We start from the raw sequence: 18,497 nt of genomic DNA on the forward strand, positions 1-18,497 counted from the left end.
AAATGTATGTCTGAACTTAGTTTTTTTAGTTTTCTCTTGAATTCCTTGCTGGTAATAATTTGTCTACTTGAATATGATAGCTGACTCTGTTTATTTGTCAACTATTGCTTCAACGAAGGTTTTAGCCAACTAATAGAAGTTACACAAATCGTGTTATATGAGCTAGGTAGTTTCTCCTATTTGAGTAATAGTAACAGTACTAAATTGAAAATTGTGGAGCATTGTGGCTTCATCAAGATAGAGCTTCAACAAATCAATCATATAGTATGTCTTACATTCAAGTTAAGTGATAAATAAATCTATAAATAATGATTGTTGTCATGTAACTTAGTAGGAGTTGTTTTGATGTTTGTATATTTAATTTTCAGATCATTAAGCTTTAGCAAATCAATCATATTTGTCTTACATTCAATCTATGTGATAAATTGATGTTTAGATAAAGTTGGTTGTAGTTAATTAAGTAGGAGTTGTTTTGATATTTGGATATCTGATTTTTCAGATCTATGCACAAGCTTTGCTTAATGATAATTGGAAGCATTGAAGAGAGAATGTAGAGATTTATCAATCAAAGAAGCAGCTTAGTGTCCTTCAAATCTCAAATCTCGATTACTGTTTATGAAGCTGTAATTTACTTATTGTGGAGGTGGAGTGTTTCACTTAATCAAATATTGTCTCAATAAATGTTTTCTTAATCTTTGATCAATAAATTTACAAATTTGAAAATAAAATTTGAGGTTTCTTTTTTAAAAAAAACTGGATTGATATTAGTGGCGGATTTTTTCCGTCAGGAACAATGAGTTAAGTAACAAGCTTTTTACAACGACGCTAATCCGTCAGGAATAATTTACTGACGGATATATGGAAATTATTCCTGACGGATATATGGAATTTACTGACGGATATTTCCGTCACTAATGGCCGCTTTTTTGTTGTTGTGTGCACTATTTAAAAGCGCCACAAATCCATTGGAGATGCTTTTAAAAGCCCAATGGGCTTTTAAAAGCCCATTGGAGATGCTTTTAAAAGCGTCCCAAAAATTAATTCACCGACGCTAGTTAAAAGCGTCCTTAATTAGAGTCTTCAAAAACTTGACGGGGAAAACTATAAAGAGAGGAAGTCGTTTTGGAGCTGAATCCGGACCTGTCAAAGCAAGCTTCAAAAGTCATGAAAGAAGGCTAGATAGCGGTCTTAGGAACCTACTTTGATTGTGGTACCAATGAAGCTTTATCATAAGAAAAGAAAGTCATCGATAAGTGGAGTTATAGGACCAACGACGATCTTATCCTAAAAGAGAAGGAGGAGTCAGTTTTCTTTGAAGATCGAGGAAGAAATCGGACAATTATGCCATTCGGAAGAAGTATTCTACAGAAGAAAAGCCTGTTACGAGTAAGTGGAGAAGAAAGATCTACAGAGATTCTTATCTCATTCCATTCCAGTGGCTCAACCAGTAACCAATGGCGAAAACTAAAAAATCCATGGTTTCCCGGTAGAACCCTCTTTCACCCAAGTTGTTTCGGAACCGGAAAAAAGAAGTGGTTTTTCGCACAGCTTGCTCATAGTGCAGGTCCCACTTGTATATTGTATTTGGCCGAAGAAGCATCAGACAGGTTGGAGTTCTTACCTTCTTGGGACTCCATGGACCAAGATCTTCTTTTATTATATGGTCAATACCGATCCACTTTAGCAGATCATATGGATGTAGAAAAAGCTTCACATTTTGATGAATTGGAAACATCTCTTTTCCATTTCTATTTACCCAGTTCATATCTTTCTTTCGTGTGTTCCCGGGAGGAATTCGATCTCTTCAATCTCGGAATACCACCTAAATAACTGCGGCCAGAGAGTCAAATAGGTCGGGAAGAAAGAGTCTGAGGTCGGGTTGGACGACATACATCTTGGCTTGGTTGGTCCCACCATCACTAGAGATTGGACATATATAGTTTATTTATTCTAAATAAAAGATTCAACTAACTATTTTTTAATATTCAAATTTGAAAATAGCTGCAAGACCAAAACAGGGTGAAAAAACCGAAAGCCCTTCTTTAAAAAAAAACAAGTTCCCAGGCTTACATACCCGGCTCAACATTCTTGGAAAACAATCGAATCGAGGGTCCGGAGGAGAATCGGCCATTCAATCTTGTGAACTAATCGAGACCGAAATTGGAAAAAGAGATACGAACGGAGAGGAATAACCAATCGATGAAAGAACATGAAACCATTCTGTTTCAATAGAGGTACGAGAAAGGGTTGGGGGCAATGAAGTAGGTGAAGTGGTTGGATTTTGCGAGCTGTTCCAACCACTGCTGGATGTGATTCCAAGAGCCGAACGAGAATGAATACCACACAGAAGAGTCAAGACCAGGCTCCCTAATGGAATGTTTAACCGATCCATTCCGGATCGACCGAATTGGTACGGAAGTTGTAACATGGGAAAACCACGGAAAACACGACTTATTTGAATAACCCGGTGACCCACCAATTGTAGAAGTAGGATTTTTTGAAAGCAATAAGCACTTAAATAATACAATTCAAGTATACCATCTTCTTTCTCATTTCGAGGAAAGGGTGCGGAAGGAAAAGGAAACAACGGAGGGATCCGAATCGGACCTAAATGGGAATGACATGAAAAGTCTTTTTCAAAACCTAGCATTAAGGGCGTTACGACGATATACGAGAGAAATAGAGAAAAACTCGTGATTGGTGTAGAGGAGAAGATCTGTTTATGATATAGTTCAAGAAAGAGTCGTCTCATTTTTCGTTTTTTCTAATTCATTCACTTCCACTTCAAGACTGGTTCTGAACGCCGCGTAACATCATCTTCAACCAACCTCCACCGTACGAATTGCTTATACACTAAAAAGCTGCTTATATACGATACGCTTACTAAAAGACTTACTTTCATTCATATTCATTAGGCCAGCGTGAAACTAAGAAAGAGAGATGTGCCTAAGGCGGCATGTAAGCAAACTGTGCACGCTAAGAGAAGAGGAGAGATGCTCGCAATTACTACCACAAGAAAGCCGCCCCCTATCTTCGAAAGTGGCCCGTCACTTCGTTCGTACCTTCTTGGCTTAGGCTTTCAACTGAACAACATGGCGCCCCGCCGCTAGCAGAAGCTAAGCGCTTGAAAAGCGCGCTAAGAAACCTTGCTTCTGTCGGCCTTTCTGTGCAACAGTCCACCAGTAGCGGAAGAGAGGGTTACCGTACATACAAGAGTATTCCAGTTCTTACGGAAGCTCTTTCTTACCAGTCAAGTAGTACAACAGCTCTATCTTACAGCCCGGCGCGGCGGGTCGCCTTTTGAATTCAGTAGATGGAAGAGACTATTAAATAGATAAGGAGTAGGTGAGTGAATGAGTCCTCACTGACCTGAGCGATTTCGATCACCTAGCAGGCCTTTTATTTGGTAGGTAAGATCGCCAAAGCGTATCATCAGATTTGTCTCCTCGGAAGAAGAATAGCCCCGCTCTCTAGCCGACTGATCCCCTTGATCCTATATTGATCATATAACTGGGAGGGAACGTGTCACATTAGAGGTGAACGATCAGAGGTGTCCTCTAATCACCACGATGAGACTGGTCCCTCTTTTAGTAGACTCAGCTATGAATATGAATGAAGAAATGAATGCCGGGCTCTTTCTTTCACTGCTAACCCCAAGAAGTTTCTTTGATACTTTCTCTTTCGTCGAGCCCCGGTGGTCCTCCTTTGAGTGTGGATTCAATTGGATGAATCTGTCAAGTCAAGGAAAACGTACGTAGCAGCAAGGATGGTGCATCGCCTATTTCTCGTTCTCGCTCGGTAGCCAAAACGAACACGCCTGCTACCTACTGTACTGGACCTTCGACCAGGCATTCTACCTTTGTCGAATCGGAACCGCGCTCCTTTAATATGATGAGAAGGAGGGAAGGGGGGCCACCCTCTTTTCCGCACCAATCCTTATTTCCTACTACATCTTTTTTTGGGTGTATAGCTCAGTTGGTAGAGCATTGGGCTTTTAACCTAATGGTCGCAGGTTCAAGTCCTGCTATACCCAAACCTGCCTTACACTCTACTATGAGTAAGGACTAATTCGTGGCTTCAAAGATGACTCTTTGGCCTTTAGACTCGCTTCCGCGACTTCGCCCTTTAAGTGTAAGTGACAAGGGGGTGAGAGAAGGAGTAGTATAAGAGTGGCTCGGTCATCGATAAACCTCTCCTTATTCATTCTATAGGGCGGGGCTGCGGACCAACAATCCAGCAAAAGGGCTGAAAAGCTCCTTTATAAAACCTTCCCCTTTTCATAATAATAAGGTAAGCATCAAAGCCCAGAAAACCCAACCTATACAAAGAGCTCTTTTCAGCCCCTACTCCTAACAAGTGAAAGTTGCTGTTGACGAAGTTTCATTCGTTGCAACGAACGTACCTCTCCCTTTTTTTCTTTTCTGGGGGTTGAAAAAAAGCAGGTTCTTTAAACCATTACAGATTCAAAAAAGAAAGAGAAAAGAAAAAAAAAAGGCGGGTGGCATAGGGATCCTTACCAATAAATACAACTTGACACCGCATCTCTTCCTCAACTCATTTCGACCCTGTGAGATCTTATGCTTTTTTCCATTTATTATGGATCTGTTTTCAATGCATTTTGAAGAGTTATAACCAGGGATGAAGTCAAGAATTTATAATAACAGAGGCAAAAATATAGTCAATAGACAAAATTAAGAGATTTAGGAGAGATGATTAATGAAAATTAAAATAAACACGCTCTATAATAAATATTGTATATATATATGTGAGAAAATTGAAAATGAGACATTTAACCCTTCTAGCTATATGCTAGCTCCTGGTTGCAACAACTAGCAAGAATAGTAGTGCTATTTTATGGTTGAAACTCCAACTCTAAGAGTGCCCCACAATTTGATCCGACAATATCACGACGGGTATTCAATTAGGATACACAATCGACCGCTAAGGGGTAGTGCAATTTTGTCTTGTGTTAAAATTCCTCATTCCGGCCCACACGTGAGGGGGCGTGTTAAATTCTCCAAATCTTTGTCCCACATCGGCTTGGTGATGACCCTAGCTTCTCTATATAAGTGTGGATAACTCTCCCCCTTATGAGGCATTTTAAGGGGCGAGTGGCTCATTTCTAATATGGTATCAAAGCGGTGCTCAAGTCGATGATGGTTTATCTCTTTATCTCTCTTCTTGCCTACCCACGTGATGGAAGTCCGATGTGTCATTCCGGCCCACACGTGAGGGAGCGTGTTAAAATTCTAATATCTTGTCCCACATCGGCTTGGTGATGATCCTATCTCTTCTATATAAGTGTGAATAATCTTCCCTCTATGAGGTCTTTTAAGAGATGAGTAGCTCATTTCTAATATCTAGTATATATATAAAGTGTAACCAACCATCAATTACTCTATCTTCTACAATAATCTAATATTTTTATATTCTTCAAACTTTTTTTTTTCTAAATCGTGCAATATTAACATCAACACAATTTAAATGAGCATCAAATCCTAGACATGCTAGATTACTATGTTTTTTGATTATCTATAATATACACCACGAAATTCAATCAGACATGATGATATTCACGTGTCACGTCAACATTTCAAAATTTATCAAAAAAATCAATAGCAATGTTTGGTTGTCAGGATTCTGTCTGGAAAAGTAATCTGATTCCTTACATTTTAAATTCCTATGTTCGTTTCGGGTTTTAATCAAACTGGAAAAGTAATCAGAATCCTAAGGCAAGGAAAATTAGTAAACTTTCCATGATCCTGAATCCTAACTTTTCTTAGGTATTATTTTTCCCAGTTTTAGAATTCTTACATATTTAATGCAATATTATTATTATTATTATTAAATATAATATTTTAAAAGTAATTTAAAATTATAAAATCATACTTAATTTCAGTATAATAAATAACTATAATTAAATTTATCATATATATATAACTATATTATTATCATATTTATATATAATTGTCATTATCATCATAATAATTAATAATTTATTAAATAATTAAAATATAATTATATAATATAAATAATATTATAATAACTTATTATTATTTTAAAAAATAATAATTAATCAATAAAATTGTAGTGAAATTTTAAATTATAAAAATTTATTTAATTATAAAATCCATAAATATAATAATAATAATAATAATAATAATAATAATAATAATAGTAATAATAATATTTATTATTATAATTATTTATGATTATAACACTCTATGTAAGTATAATGACAATTATATTATTATATAATATGATGGATGATCTATATTTAAACTATCCATTGTAATGATAAATATAATAATATAATTATTATCACTTGTAATTAATAATTTATTAAAAATTTAATATTATTACTTTTTTTATTAAAGAAAATAATAAGTATTTTATTTTTTAGTTTGATGTTTATTGACACAAGTTAGACTATAACTTCAATTTCATACTCCAATTAAGTTGATTTGGAAATTCGAGTAATTTTTTTGCTTTAGATTTTTAATAATAATCCTAGACTTAACTTGAAACCTTCTTCACTCCGGCTACTCGAAATTAAAATGTCCGGCGCCGGAGCGGCGGAGTGCAGGAGGTCGCCGTGCTGCATATCGCACGAGTTCTATAAAGCCGCCTCTAAATCCCCCAACAAGATAGCCGTTATACACGCCTCCTCAATTGCCCGCGATTCCGCGCAAAAATTCGCCACCGCGGAATCCCGACCTCCGCTTTATGATGGCGACGAGCACTTCACTTTCTCCGATATGCTCTCCGCCGTCGAAAATCTCAGTTTCCGGCTAAGGCGAGTTCTCGATGGCACCACCACTAAGCCGTCTTTGATCAAACCTCGTTCAGGTATAGGCGAATGTTTTAGACTAGCGATGTATTTGTTTGCTCTAGCACTAAGTATTTTCTTTACTAAAGTGAACTGTTTTTGCTACACTACTCTAGTTAATTGAAGAAAATATAGTACTATTTCTTAGCATAAATTTCCCATGCTAATCTGGAATTTGACATGATTGCTACTTGCAAGTTGCAGCGGATCATTTGGATAAATTTGAGGTAGGAACATTTTGTTACCGGATTAAGAGTAAATTAGACAAGGAAACGTGTTGAGATGAATAAAGAGTAATTAGAAGTCAGAACCGATTTTATGCTATGTTATCTATTTTAAACGAATAGCATGCATTTTACATCTCTGGAAGTAGTGCTTAGCTATTGGCGCTTGAAGTTGTAATGCTTTGAGTAAACATTGCCATGTAGCCAACTGAATTAATCAGAAGACGTGGGAGGATAATATGGAGCCTCCTAAAGCCTTAAACTGACATAAACTTTATCATCCTATTCCTATGTAATTGTACAGGGATATTGTCTAGCAGACTTGTATAATTTTAATTGGATATTGTACTTATATTTGAATGTTTTTCAGATAATATTGTAAGTGACAAGTCTGTACACATTTCTGAATATTTGGAAAGCTCAAGTCAAAGTGCACAACAGCCAACTAAGACTAGGAACATGCACATTCCAAAAGTGGTAGGAATATATATGGAGCCATCCGTGGAGTACATTGTCGCCGTCCTTTCGATTTTAAGATGCGGGGAAGCATTCATGCCTCTTGATCCCAGTTGGCCGACAGAAAGGATATTGTCACTATTATCATATTCAAAAGCTGATCTAGTCATTGGGACTGATAAGTCAATCGAGGGGAATAGTTTTCACAGGCTTGATTCATCAGAATGGCTTGTTGATGAAGGACGAATTCCTGTTTTGTCTTTTTCTGTGAAGGAGACCATTAACAGAGAGTCTCATATAATATTGGGTTGGCCTTGTGAAAATGAAAGCTTAAGATCATTCTGTTACTTGATGTATACATCAGGATCAACTGGAAAACCTAAAGGTGTATGTGGCACTGAAATAGGTGAGCATTCATGTCAATTTCCTTATTATTAAGTATGAGGTCCCCTGTTTCAATATATATTTTCAGATAATTGTGACAAGTCTAGATCATTTAATTTGTTCACCCACGCCAGTGCTCTCATGGCAGAACGAAATTATTGTAGGTCTTCTTAATCGGTTTTTATGGATGCAAGACATGTATCCTCTACACGAAGGAGATGTAGTGCTTTTCAAAACATCAATAAGCTTCATTGATCACATGCAAGAGTTTCTTGGATCGATACTCTCTACTTGTACGTTGGTGATACCTCCTTTCAGTCAGCTAAAAGAAAATGTATTTTGTATTATAGACTTTTTACAGGTACATTTTAAATGATGTGCTGCAACGTGATGTTTATAATGCTTGACGTGAGACCCAACTGAAAACCACTATGTTACTGAATGCCGAATAGTGATAATGTCAACAAATTTGATTTTCGATGAAGAGTTGTAGTGGTAGAATGTGTCTAGTTCTCCATAGTTAGTTAAATACTCCTTTATTTCTTGATATGCAGATTATATTATTGGCTATCTAGGTGTAGGGAAGTGTATTGAGTCTGCATCTTATGCTTCTAGGACAACTGAGATATGTAACATTATAAAATTTATGTAGTAGTATTATTTGTTTTCCTAAAACGATACTATGCTCTGATCAATTCAAATGGACAGCTAAATTATGCATATTATTATTTTGAGTGTGCAAACTACTACTTAAAAGCAGCTCTCCTCCAGGAATACTTCATTAGCAGATTTGTAGCAGTACCGTCCTTAATGAGGACAATCCTTCCTTCTCTACGAGGTCCATTATTAGCAGCAATTCAAGACTCACTGAAGTTACTTGTGCTAAGTGGTGAAGTTCTGAATATTCCCTTGTACAATATGCTTCTGAAGTCACTACCCAAGACTTCGATATTGAATCTTTATGGTAGCACTGAGGTTAGATCTGAAAAACTTGGTACTTGTTTAAGCTTCTGATTGGTCCTGATGTATTCATCAGTTTAACCTTTATAAATCTAAAGATGTATACATCAGGTTATTTTTCCGAATTAAAAACTCTATTTATTAGTATTTTCTAAATACAGTGTTTCTCCTGTATGCATGTGGAAGCTGATTATACGTCAATAAATCCTGCTATTCCAATTATATTTGGCATGTGCATATTTTCCAGCCATTTGGACCAGTGGCAGGCACCTTGTACTGCTTTGTTCTAAAGAAAAAACTTCTGTATTCTGGATTAAATATCAGTTCACCTCTCTTTTTTTGTACTACCTCTTAGTTCTCACAGATATAAGCATGTGTGTTTCAAATTTAGGTGACAGGTGACTGTACATACTTCGACTGCAAAAGATTGTCCCTGCTTCTGGAAAAGGAGGTGCTAACCAGTGTACCAATTGGTTTACCTATGTCTAACTGTGATGTGGTTCTTCATGGTGAAAATACTCCACATGAAGGGGAGATATATGTTGGTGGACTATGTGTTGCAGCAGGTTACTTTGACCATCCATATCTCAAGCCCTTAGCAGATGGGACTTTGTCTTCTGAACATGATGCTAATGGATGTAAAGTTCAGCATTATTATAAAACTGGTGATTTTGCCAGAAAGCTCCCTAGTGGTGATCTGGTTTGTCTTGGAAGGAAGGATCGTATTGTAAAGGTTAGTGGGAATCGAATTGCTCTTGAGGAAATCGAGAGTGCGTTGCGGGATCATCCTGATGTAGCTGATGCAGCAGTGTTATCCCGCGAGGTTGATGGAGAATTCTTACTTCTTGAAGCTCATGTGGTGATGGAGAAAACTGCCAAACATGATAAACTCTTAAAAACTGCCCTTAAAAATTGGTTACTTGGCAAGCTTCCAAGGATAATGATACCAGTCAACATCATGTTAACCAACTCATTTCCTTTGACATCTTCAGGGAAGGTTGACTTCCTTTCATTAGCTGATTCAACACTTCCTGACCAACAATCCCGGATTGATATCGGAGAAATTCCTCAGGACCACCTCATTCAAGTCATCAGAAAGGTTCTCCTTGCAGATCACATAAATTTTAAACCTCCTTACTATGAAACTTCCTAATATTCATGTATTTTTTCCATATTCAGGCCTTTTCTGAAGTGTTAATGGTTGAGAAGGTTTCAGCTGATGACAATTTTTTTGTGATGGGCGGTAATTCTATATCTGCAGCTTATGTCTCATTCAAGCTGGGAATCCATATGAAGTTTCTATACACTTACCCTACTCCGTCGAGGCTTCAAATGGCCCTTTTGTCACCCAGTTCTCATCTAGAAACTGATACTGATTTGGAAATAGATTCCAGAAGGCCGGAAGGCAGGATTTTATCAAGGGAATCAAGTATTTCCAGTACTCTTCTTGACAAGACTAATAAAATGTTAGTTCAGGCTGATACTGATGGAGGCATTTATAATCCTACCAAGAAGTCAAAGACAGAGTCAAATGCCTGTTCCTCGGAGAAACAAAGCCCTACCAATAGTTTGTGGAATCCCACTGCAGTGCAAACTGAATGCTCGTTTAGTCGATGCAACAAAAGCGTGCATGGAAGGAAATGTGACAGAAGTTACTTATGCAATAGTATCGGGTCCAACATTGTACCAGGAGATGGAAAAGGATTTATGCGGGAACTTTGGAAAGTTGACATGGGTTCTTGTGTTGATGCATCACCTCTTGTGGTTTCCAGAGGAAGTAATATCTACCTGTTCATTGGATCTCACTCGAACAAATTTGTTTGTATAGATGGAAGAAGGTAATATTGCTTGAAGTTCTGTTAGTTCAAATTTCAAAACAATGTCCATGTTGTAATAACTAGATATGAAAATGTAAATCTCTATTGCCTACGGCAGGCACCTAATTATGATACCTTTTTATGATATTTGGTTGTATCTGGTTGCTTGTTCATCTGCTCTGATGAACTGTTTCTGTTAGTCCCCTGATGTTAGTTTATAAAAGAACTGCAGGAAGTATCTGCGTTAAAGTATTTGCTTTAGAAAAACTCTTATATTTGTAGTTTTTTAGATGGGAGTCTCAAAATAGCTGCTGCCTTAGTTTTGTCACAAGGTATAGTTTCATCATATTGCTCTTTCTCACTCATACATTGGTATAGAGTGCTTAATGAAGTAGTTTTACAGTGGACTGTGCCATGACCAGTGATTTGTTGTGATCTAATCTTGGCAATGTGTTAGTTATCATCAAAAACGTTTTTACCTGAAAATCATTACTATTTACATTGTGCAGTGGAATTGTTCAATGGGAGACTAGATTAGATGGTCGTGTAGAATGTTCAGCTGCAATTGTCAATGAACTTTCTCAGGTTTGGTCTCATGTTATTTTCTCGACTGATGTCCTAACTCGTTTGTTCCTTTCGGAAAAACTCTAGATTGATTTGGGTGGATTTTGTAGATTGTAGTTGGTTGTTACCAAGGAAATATTTACTTCCTTCACTTTTCAAATGGCAATGTCAAATGGAGTTTTCAAACTAATGGTGAGGTATGGTAACATCCTAACCTTGCTTCCTTTCATCATTAATGGAAGTGTAGAATAGAAATGTATATTTGGATAAGATTTTATCCTTTTCTTTTTAGTTTTCATTTGATTTTGTGCATATGAAGTCTCTCTTACAGTATGTTTGTAGGGATTTCCTCTCTGTTGAAACAATTAATGTTTTTCCTGACATATATGAAAAGTACATGTACATATTTAGTTGATTAAGATACTGGATACTAAACCCTAAGACCATATAATTTATTGCTTTTGGATCATAAACCTTTCAAAACTGGCTGGTTGGTTGCATCTTATTACTGCTATTTTATTTAGTTTCACTGCCCATTTCTTGAAACCGGTGTAAAACTTTCAATTAACTTTATTGATTCCTATTTCTTCGAACTTTTGAAGGTAAAATCGCAGCCAGTGGTTGACAAGTGCAGACATTTGGTTTGGTAATCCTTCATGCTTTTTTTTGAAAAACTAGTTTTTAACACCTTTATATATAACATTTTTTTATTTTTTTATCCCTAAGTATGAATCAATCTGTTGCATTATTGTTAACTAAGATTGGGAGTTTTCAACATAGATGCTGATATTTCAATTCCCCTGTGTGCTTGAGTCTCTTTTGGATTTTATTCATTTTTTACTTTTTATCTGTATGGATATCAATGTGGTGCTATACCTGTGCAAAATGAAAATGAAGCTTTATTTTGATAAATACTTTTTTTATAGTATTTGTTTTATTTACAAAGCAGCTGATATGAACATGTAGCTAAACCTGCTGCATATCATTTTCTTGCTCAAATGTATTTACCTGTGAGTTAACACTTTACTAGGTGTGGATCTTATGACCACAGTCTGTATGCCATTGACTACAAAAGCTACTGCTGTATTTATAAACTTCCTTGTGGGGGGAGTATATTTGGTTCACCTGCTATAAATGAGGTTAGTTTGGCAAATTCATTATGGCATGCATCTTTATTAACGAAGGGGCCTTGACTATTCATTCATCTTATCACCATTTCCCGTAGCCCCAAAACCAATCTATGATGTCTTGTATTTCCGGGGTTGATCTTCTACTTTTAATTGTTTTGTTATCTTTTATATCGACTAAGTTTACAAGTTCTAATGATGTGTTCCAGCTATTAATCTAACTCTGATTGTGGAAAGCTCATGCTTAGATCATCACTGTAAAATATTAATTGTGGAAAGCTCATGCTTAGAATTAATATTTTACGGTGATGATAGCAATAAGGTGAACAATCAGTAGACCTGAAAACTGATTACAATAACAGAATGCAGAACTCCTCAAAGAGGGCTACAGCAAAGCTGTCCCAAATCCTCCAGAAAACCAGAATGACAGTAACCTCATTCAAAACCCTAACAGTCCCAAACAAAATCCCGCTCATGTGAAGCTTGGTGAACAAGAGTCAAGACTGAATAATTCAAATAACTAAAACAACTCAATAATCAATGATATCTATCTTCCCATGTTTGGAGACCCTCTACGGCGTACATATGCTATCAGAAGATCTTAATGCAGCAAGGGGCACTGGCAAACTTTTATTGCCATTAAATTACAAATCCAGGGCCATTAAAAAACAATGTTCACTTTTCATGATATATTATAAGATTAAGCGAGAAACACCACCTGCAATGAGTGTTGCCTGTTTGTGATTCTCAGGAAAATAAGTTACACCTGCAATGAGTGTTGCCTATTTGTGATTCTCAGGAAAATAAGTTATTCTCATGTCTCATGTCATAATATTAAAGCTATCCTCTGCTATGGAAGGACTATTTTTGTTAAATGTTTCAGTCTTGGATTGCCATACCATCAGCAGACTTCAACAGATCGCTAGCCCATCTTTTGGTAGATGCTGTTAAGAAACCCTTATTCTCAAACTGTTTTGCTGCCTATCCTTAGCTTCTTTCTTTAGGTACTGATTTTAGGTTGTACCGTAAATTTGAATATACAAATTGAGAATTTCAGGACAATGTTTGAATATATATTTGGCCTTCTAGGATGTTAATGTGATTGGAGACAGTGAGGGAATTTCTTTGTCATCTCACATCTAGATGTGGTTATAAGGATTCAAATATCTGTTGATGCATTTATTAAAGTACACCATATGATATAGAGACTCAATTTACTTCCAGACATATATTGTATGTGTAAATGCATAAATCAACTGACCATCTTCATTATGTGCCCTAAGAATCTAGTCAGTGATTATTTGTATTTATATATGCCCTAATGGACATCAAGATTATTTACAGCTGCTTAGCATGATCACATTTAGTTTTCTTTTTATATGGACTATTTGCTTAGCTTGTGGGCTTTCTTTTGGCTTTACAGATGCAACAAATGCTTTATGTAGCATCCACCAATGGGCATGTTACAGCATTGGAAATTAAGGTTTGAGACCTCAAATTCTAACATTTTTTCTATAAGATTCTCTTTTCGGTATTTGTCTTCTTCTTTGATCACCAAATTTAACAAAAAGCATCGACTAAAATCAAACTTTACCTAATTCTTTTCTGTTAACAGGCTTGTAACAACTAATTGAGGTAGATTCAGAAATCATGCACCTAGATCATGTTTGTGGAATGGTTAATTCATTTTAGTACAAAATATTACATTGTCTGGAAACACTTCATTATTTATGTAGATACTGAGAAGTTACAAGATTTGTTGTGCTCACTGTTTAAAACATTTATATTTGGATGCTCCTCTCAACAATTTGGCATTTGCGTATTAAAGAAACAATGTAACGTCATCATGGATATATATTTGATTGAATCTTGTATCATCACATGTGATTTACGTTCTCCATTGTTTTCACTTACCTGGCTTAGTGAGTAAGTATATTGTATTTTTCATTCTTTCTTGTTTTCGATGATATCTTTTATTTATTTATTCAGTTTTTCCTTTGCTTTATCTTGTGGGGAACTGTCAGACACTCACCTGAGATGCAATGCAGATGGCTTTTCCTCATATGAGATTTTATGTGTTATGTAGAATCTTCCCTTTAAGAAGTTATGGAAGCAAGACGTGGGGGCACCTGTTTTTGGATCTCTTTCAATCAATTCTTCTGATGGAAATAGTATGTACAGTTATCATTTAACCATCTGGTTTTGTTTCTTGATTTCCTTAATCAGTATAAAGACTTGTTTCCATCATTATGATGCCATTTCTTTGCAATTCAGTTTCTTCCATATTTTAGGAGCATGATCTTTTAAGCTTATCTGCTGAGAAATTATACCTTGCCTTCAGTTATCATTTTTTTTGCATGTATTGTTAATTTATTACCATTAAGTCCATGTTCATACAGTAGTGAACTTTTACTGGCCGTTGAGATACGTCATTCATGTTATTTTGTTTTTTGAGTTGCAGTAATTTGTTGCTTGGTAGATGGGACTGTTGTTGTCCTCAGAACCTGTGGGTCCATTGTTTGGAAGGTACTGGATAATTTTCTGCTTAGTCATGTTCTCTATCATCTTGACATTAATTATTAAATGACGTTTGTGGCTAATGCTAGTTAAGATTTTCCATATTAGTGCTGGGTACACAAGTTACTTGGCTGCTGAGAGATTATTGAGTTATTACAAATCCTCGTGCTTGACGAATTAGTGGCTTCTTCCTGATTCAAAATGTTTGATGCATTTCTTTCACATTTTCCACTGGTGTTGTTTCTGACACTTATCTCAATACTCAACCTTTGTTTTCCTTCATTCACGTTTGAGTTAAAAGTTACTCCCCATAGGAAATAACTAGTTCTGTCAGAGGCTAATTTATATATTGTGGGTGCAAATGCTGTTAGGTGTTTATGGACAATCAAACAAACAAATTGTCCCAGGCATGTGGTCACTCCAGTGTTTATTCTTAATATTCATAGGTTTAGTCACTTGGAGGCATCTCATTGATGCTTCCATGATGTGGCTTCTTTTTTTGTGATAAAGCCCGTGTGTATTTTTATCCATGAAGAAGTGTAAAAAACTGTTTTTATCAAGATGACACTCATGTAGAATATTAGTACCTTATCCTCATTCACTTCTTGCTTCAGGTCAGTACTGGTGGGCCAATTTTTGCTGGACCCTGCACAACTCAAGCATTGCCTTCTCAGGTTGGTTTTTAGTTCCAGAAGCGGTTTGAGTAGAATATAACTGTAAGGTTGGGTCTACTGCTCAAAACAAATCTTTTTGCTCTTAAATATGTTGATATTTGTTAGATGGAAGGTAAATCATACACCAATATGAACTCAATAATGAACTATAACTGATACTCAAGGTATAAAGAACTATCAGAAAACAAACCTAGTTGCTCCTACTGATAGAAGCAGCCTCTAGAGAACTAAGACAATAGCCAAGTCTATAGCAGCTGTGGCAGCAGCAAGCCAATGGCTGGTCTATGCTTGCACCAGTCTTCTTTGTAACACTATCAAACATAGTTGGTAGTTGAAGAGGTTAAGCTTATTGGTAAAGTTCTATAAGTTGAATCTTTACCCATTGCTCATAGTATATGCTTCTCCAAAACAAGCTCAACCCTCTTTTCCTATATTTTATGCATCCATTTTTCTATTAAGTTGAAACTCCTGGTAAGCATGAAAGAGAATCCAATATTGACAGATGAACTCTAAAAACCAATTTCTTCCACCTAGAAACAAGTAAGATTATCTTAACCAGCATGATAAATCAGGCTCCAGAGACATACACAAACTTTTGTTGCTAGATTCTGCATTAGTGTATAATGTATGGTTAATATATTGATTTACAGAGTACTATAAACATTAAACCTTGCAAGCATAGCTGAAATCTATTGTCTGACAGGCTGTTATTTTCATCAGTTCCGGGTACAACGTTATTTAACTTAATTTGTGTACAGGTGCTCATATGCTCTAGAGATGGATGCATCTATTCTTTTGAGATGGTGAGATTGGCTTTATGCATGTTTTTAAGCCTCCATCTTTGTTAAGTTGAATTCTTAACCTGTTGTGTCTCGTTTCCACATCACAAGAATCAACTGGAATTGTGGGATATTCATATAGCTTGGAGCATAATACAAAAAATTAACTAATTCGCTTGTCATGCTGTAATTTATAATTTCAGGAGATGGGTAATCTGATCTGGAAGCACACATTAGGACGTCCAATCACTTCGTCTCCTTATGTAGATGAGAACACCCAGTTGATGTCCAACAACTCCAGCTCATCTGACAGGTGATTGTTTATGGTTTGGTGTTACATTGCTTGTAATGTAACCATAACTCTTCCTCATTCTTTTCAGGTTAATCTGTGTCTGCGACAGTTCTGGTAGTATTTTTGTTCTTAGAGTCGACTCCAATATGTACAAAGTCGAGGAATTTGCTCGACTGGACCTGGAAGGCGATATCTTTTCTTCCCCAGTGATGATCGGGGGCAGGATTTTTGTGGGTTGTAGGGATGACTATGTGCGTTGCATTAAGCTTGACATCAAATAGCTCAAACTTCAACATGAACAGTGTATCCATCTCCACTTCCTCGACCACGATAAAGATTTTAGTAGTAAATTTGAGCGGTGTTGGCCGAGAGCTCAGGATCACCGGAGAGATGGGAATGTCCATCGAGATTCTGCTGCAAGAATTGTAGCTAAAAAAGCTGTTTGAGAGAGTAGATAGAGTAGAAGAAGTGATAGTATTCATCGTTTCATTGCTTAGTTGTAGAAGAAGAGTATAATGCTATTGATTGAGGAATAGCTATTTCAATGCTATTGATAGAAGAATAGCTATTCCAACTAACTGTTTGTTGGCGGTTATAATCGCCTGCCACTTTTATTTGGGTAGTACATTGATATTGATTCAAATAAAAATAATGAGCTAATTAATACAGTTAAATTAAAAAGAGTAAACTGCCTAATTGGGCCCTAGACTTGTATGCTCTCACTTTTGCGGTGCTTAAATAAAATTAATATCACCAGCGGTACCCGGACTTGTAGTTATGCACGTTTGAAGGTTTTTTGCACTTTTCGATACTTTTTTTGGACATTTTAACCCCCGAAGGGTGAAGGGCAAATTCGTCCGCTCACTATCTTTCGTTGTCTTCATCTGGATTTGAGTGGATTTTGGACAAGTTTGAAATGATTTAATCTCAATTCATGTTCAGAGAGTAGAATAGTACAAAGAAGTTGTATTGTACGCCCATCTTCCTAAACACAATTCGAAAAATTGACCAACATTCCTATTCCTACCACTTCATTTTTGGAAGCTCAAAAGACGCCCCATCTTCCACTTCACCCATTTCCACCGCCTATACCATTACAGCCATTTCACCCTCCCTATCAAGCCACACCCCAGTTTCGTTTTCATCAAGCGATGCCTCCGTGGAGAAAAAGGGGAAGACAAGCTCAAGCACCACAACCACCACCACCATCGCCACCCCCACATTTGGAGATCATTGACGTTGACGGGGAAACCTAGAACATATGTCCAAGGGACATTGAAGAAGAAAACGAAGAAGATGAATGATATATAGTAAAAAAGGGAAAAGGTATTTCAAAGATATAATGACAAATCTTGGGAAATTAAGATGTCTGCGCAAGGTACAGACGACGAAATAGCCCTTCACCCCTTCGAGGGTTATAATGTCCAGTAAAAGTGTCAAAAAGTGCAAAAAACCTTCAAACGTGCATAACTACAAGCCCAGGTACCGCTGGTGATATTAATTTTGTTTAGACACCGCAAAAGTGAGAGCATACAAGTCTATGGCCCAATTAGGCAGTTCACTCAATTAAAAACTCAATTTCATAGTGTAGGGTATTTTGTTTAGGGTATAACGTGGTCTTAAACATATGACAGTTTTTATGATTTTAGTCATTTGGAGTATATTGTGTTTCGAATTATTTCGTTCCATACATTTGAAAACGAGTTGGAATCAATCCATTTTGGACGGCTCCGTCTAAAAATGGAAACTTTTTAACCAATTTTGGATCATCCCAAAAAATTAATTTGGTCCTATAACCCACTAACATTGCTTTCTACTTTCATTATCCCATCTTTCTTACTTTTTCCTATCTCTTTCATTTTCTGTTTCTCATA

General features: G+C 36.4%; 1 protein-coding gene and 1 non-coding gene across 3 annotated transcripts; both read left to right on the plus strand.

The window, feature by feature from the left end:
• Positions 1-3,960: 3,960 nt before the first annotated feature.
• TRNAK-UUU lies at positions 3,961-4,033 on the plus strand. Its single transcript has one exon. It is a non-coding gene; the product is annotated as a tRNA-Lys (tRNA).
• Positions 4,034-6,521: 2,488 nt separating this feature from the next.
• Positions 6,522-17,201, plus strand: LOC125201956 (putative acyl-activating enzyme 19). Of its 2 annotated transcripts, XM_048100262.1 has the most exons (18): positions 6,524-6,849; positions 7,424-7,915; positions 8,058-8,254; positions 8,665-8,868; positions 9,245-9,952; positions 10,033-10,691; positions 10,961-11,002; positions 11,180-11,255; positions 11,345-11,431; positions 11,837-11,880; positions 12,265-12,373; positions 13,785-13,844; positions 14,448-14,532; positions 14,823-14,887; positions 15,493-15,552; positions 16,311-16,355; positions 16,535-16,644; positions 16,712-17,201. In XM_048100262.1, the coding sequence occupies exons 1-18, from the start codon at positions 6,558-6,560 to the stop codon at positions 16,902-16,904; spliced, it is 3,528 nt and encodes a 1,175-aa protein (XP_047956219.1). In that variant the 5' UTR covers positions 6,524-6,557; the 3' UTR covers positions 16,905-17,201. The 2 variants fall into 2 exon arrangements, with proteins under 2 accessions (XP_047956220.1, XP_047956219.1); XM_048100263.1 differs by lacking the exon at positions 10,961-11,002 and having other exon boundaries at positions 6,522-6,849.
• The last annotated feature ends 1,296 nt before the right edge of the window (positions 17,202-18,497 follow it).

Source organism: Salvia hispanica, chromosome 1 (assembly GCF_023119035.1).
Source record: "Salvia hispanica cultivar TCC Black 2014 chromosome 1, UniMelb_Shisp_WGS_1.0, whole genome shotgun sequence".
NCBI lineage: Eukaryota > Viridiplantae > Streptophyta > Magnoliopsida > Lamiales > Lamiaceae > Salvia > Salvia hispanica.

Coding starts and splice junctions, on each gene's coding strand:
- LOC125201956 (XM_048100262.1), top strand. CDS start 6,558: ATGTCCGGCGCCGGAGCGGCGGAGTGCAGGAGGTCGCCGTGCTGCATA. Junction 10,692..10,960: donor GTTTGTATAGATGGAAGAAG/GTAATATTGCTT, acceptor GTAGTTTTTTAG/ATGGGAGTCTCAAAATAGCT. Junction 11,432..11,836: donor GTTTTCAAACTAATGGTGAG/GTATGGTAACAT, acceptor GAACTTTTGAAG/GTAAAATCGCAGCCAGTGGT.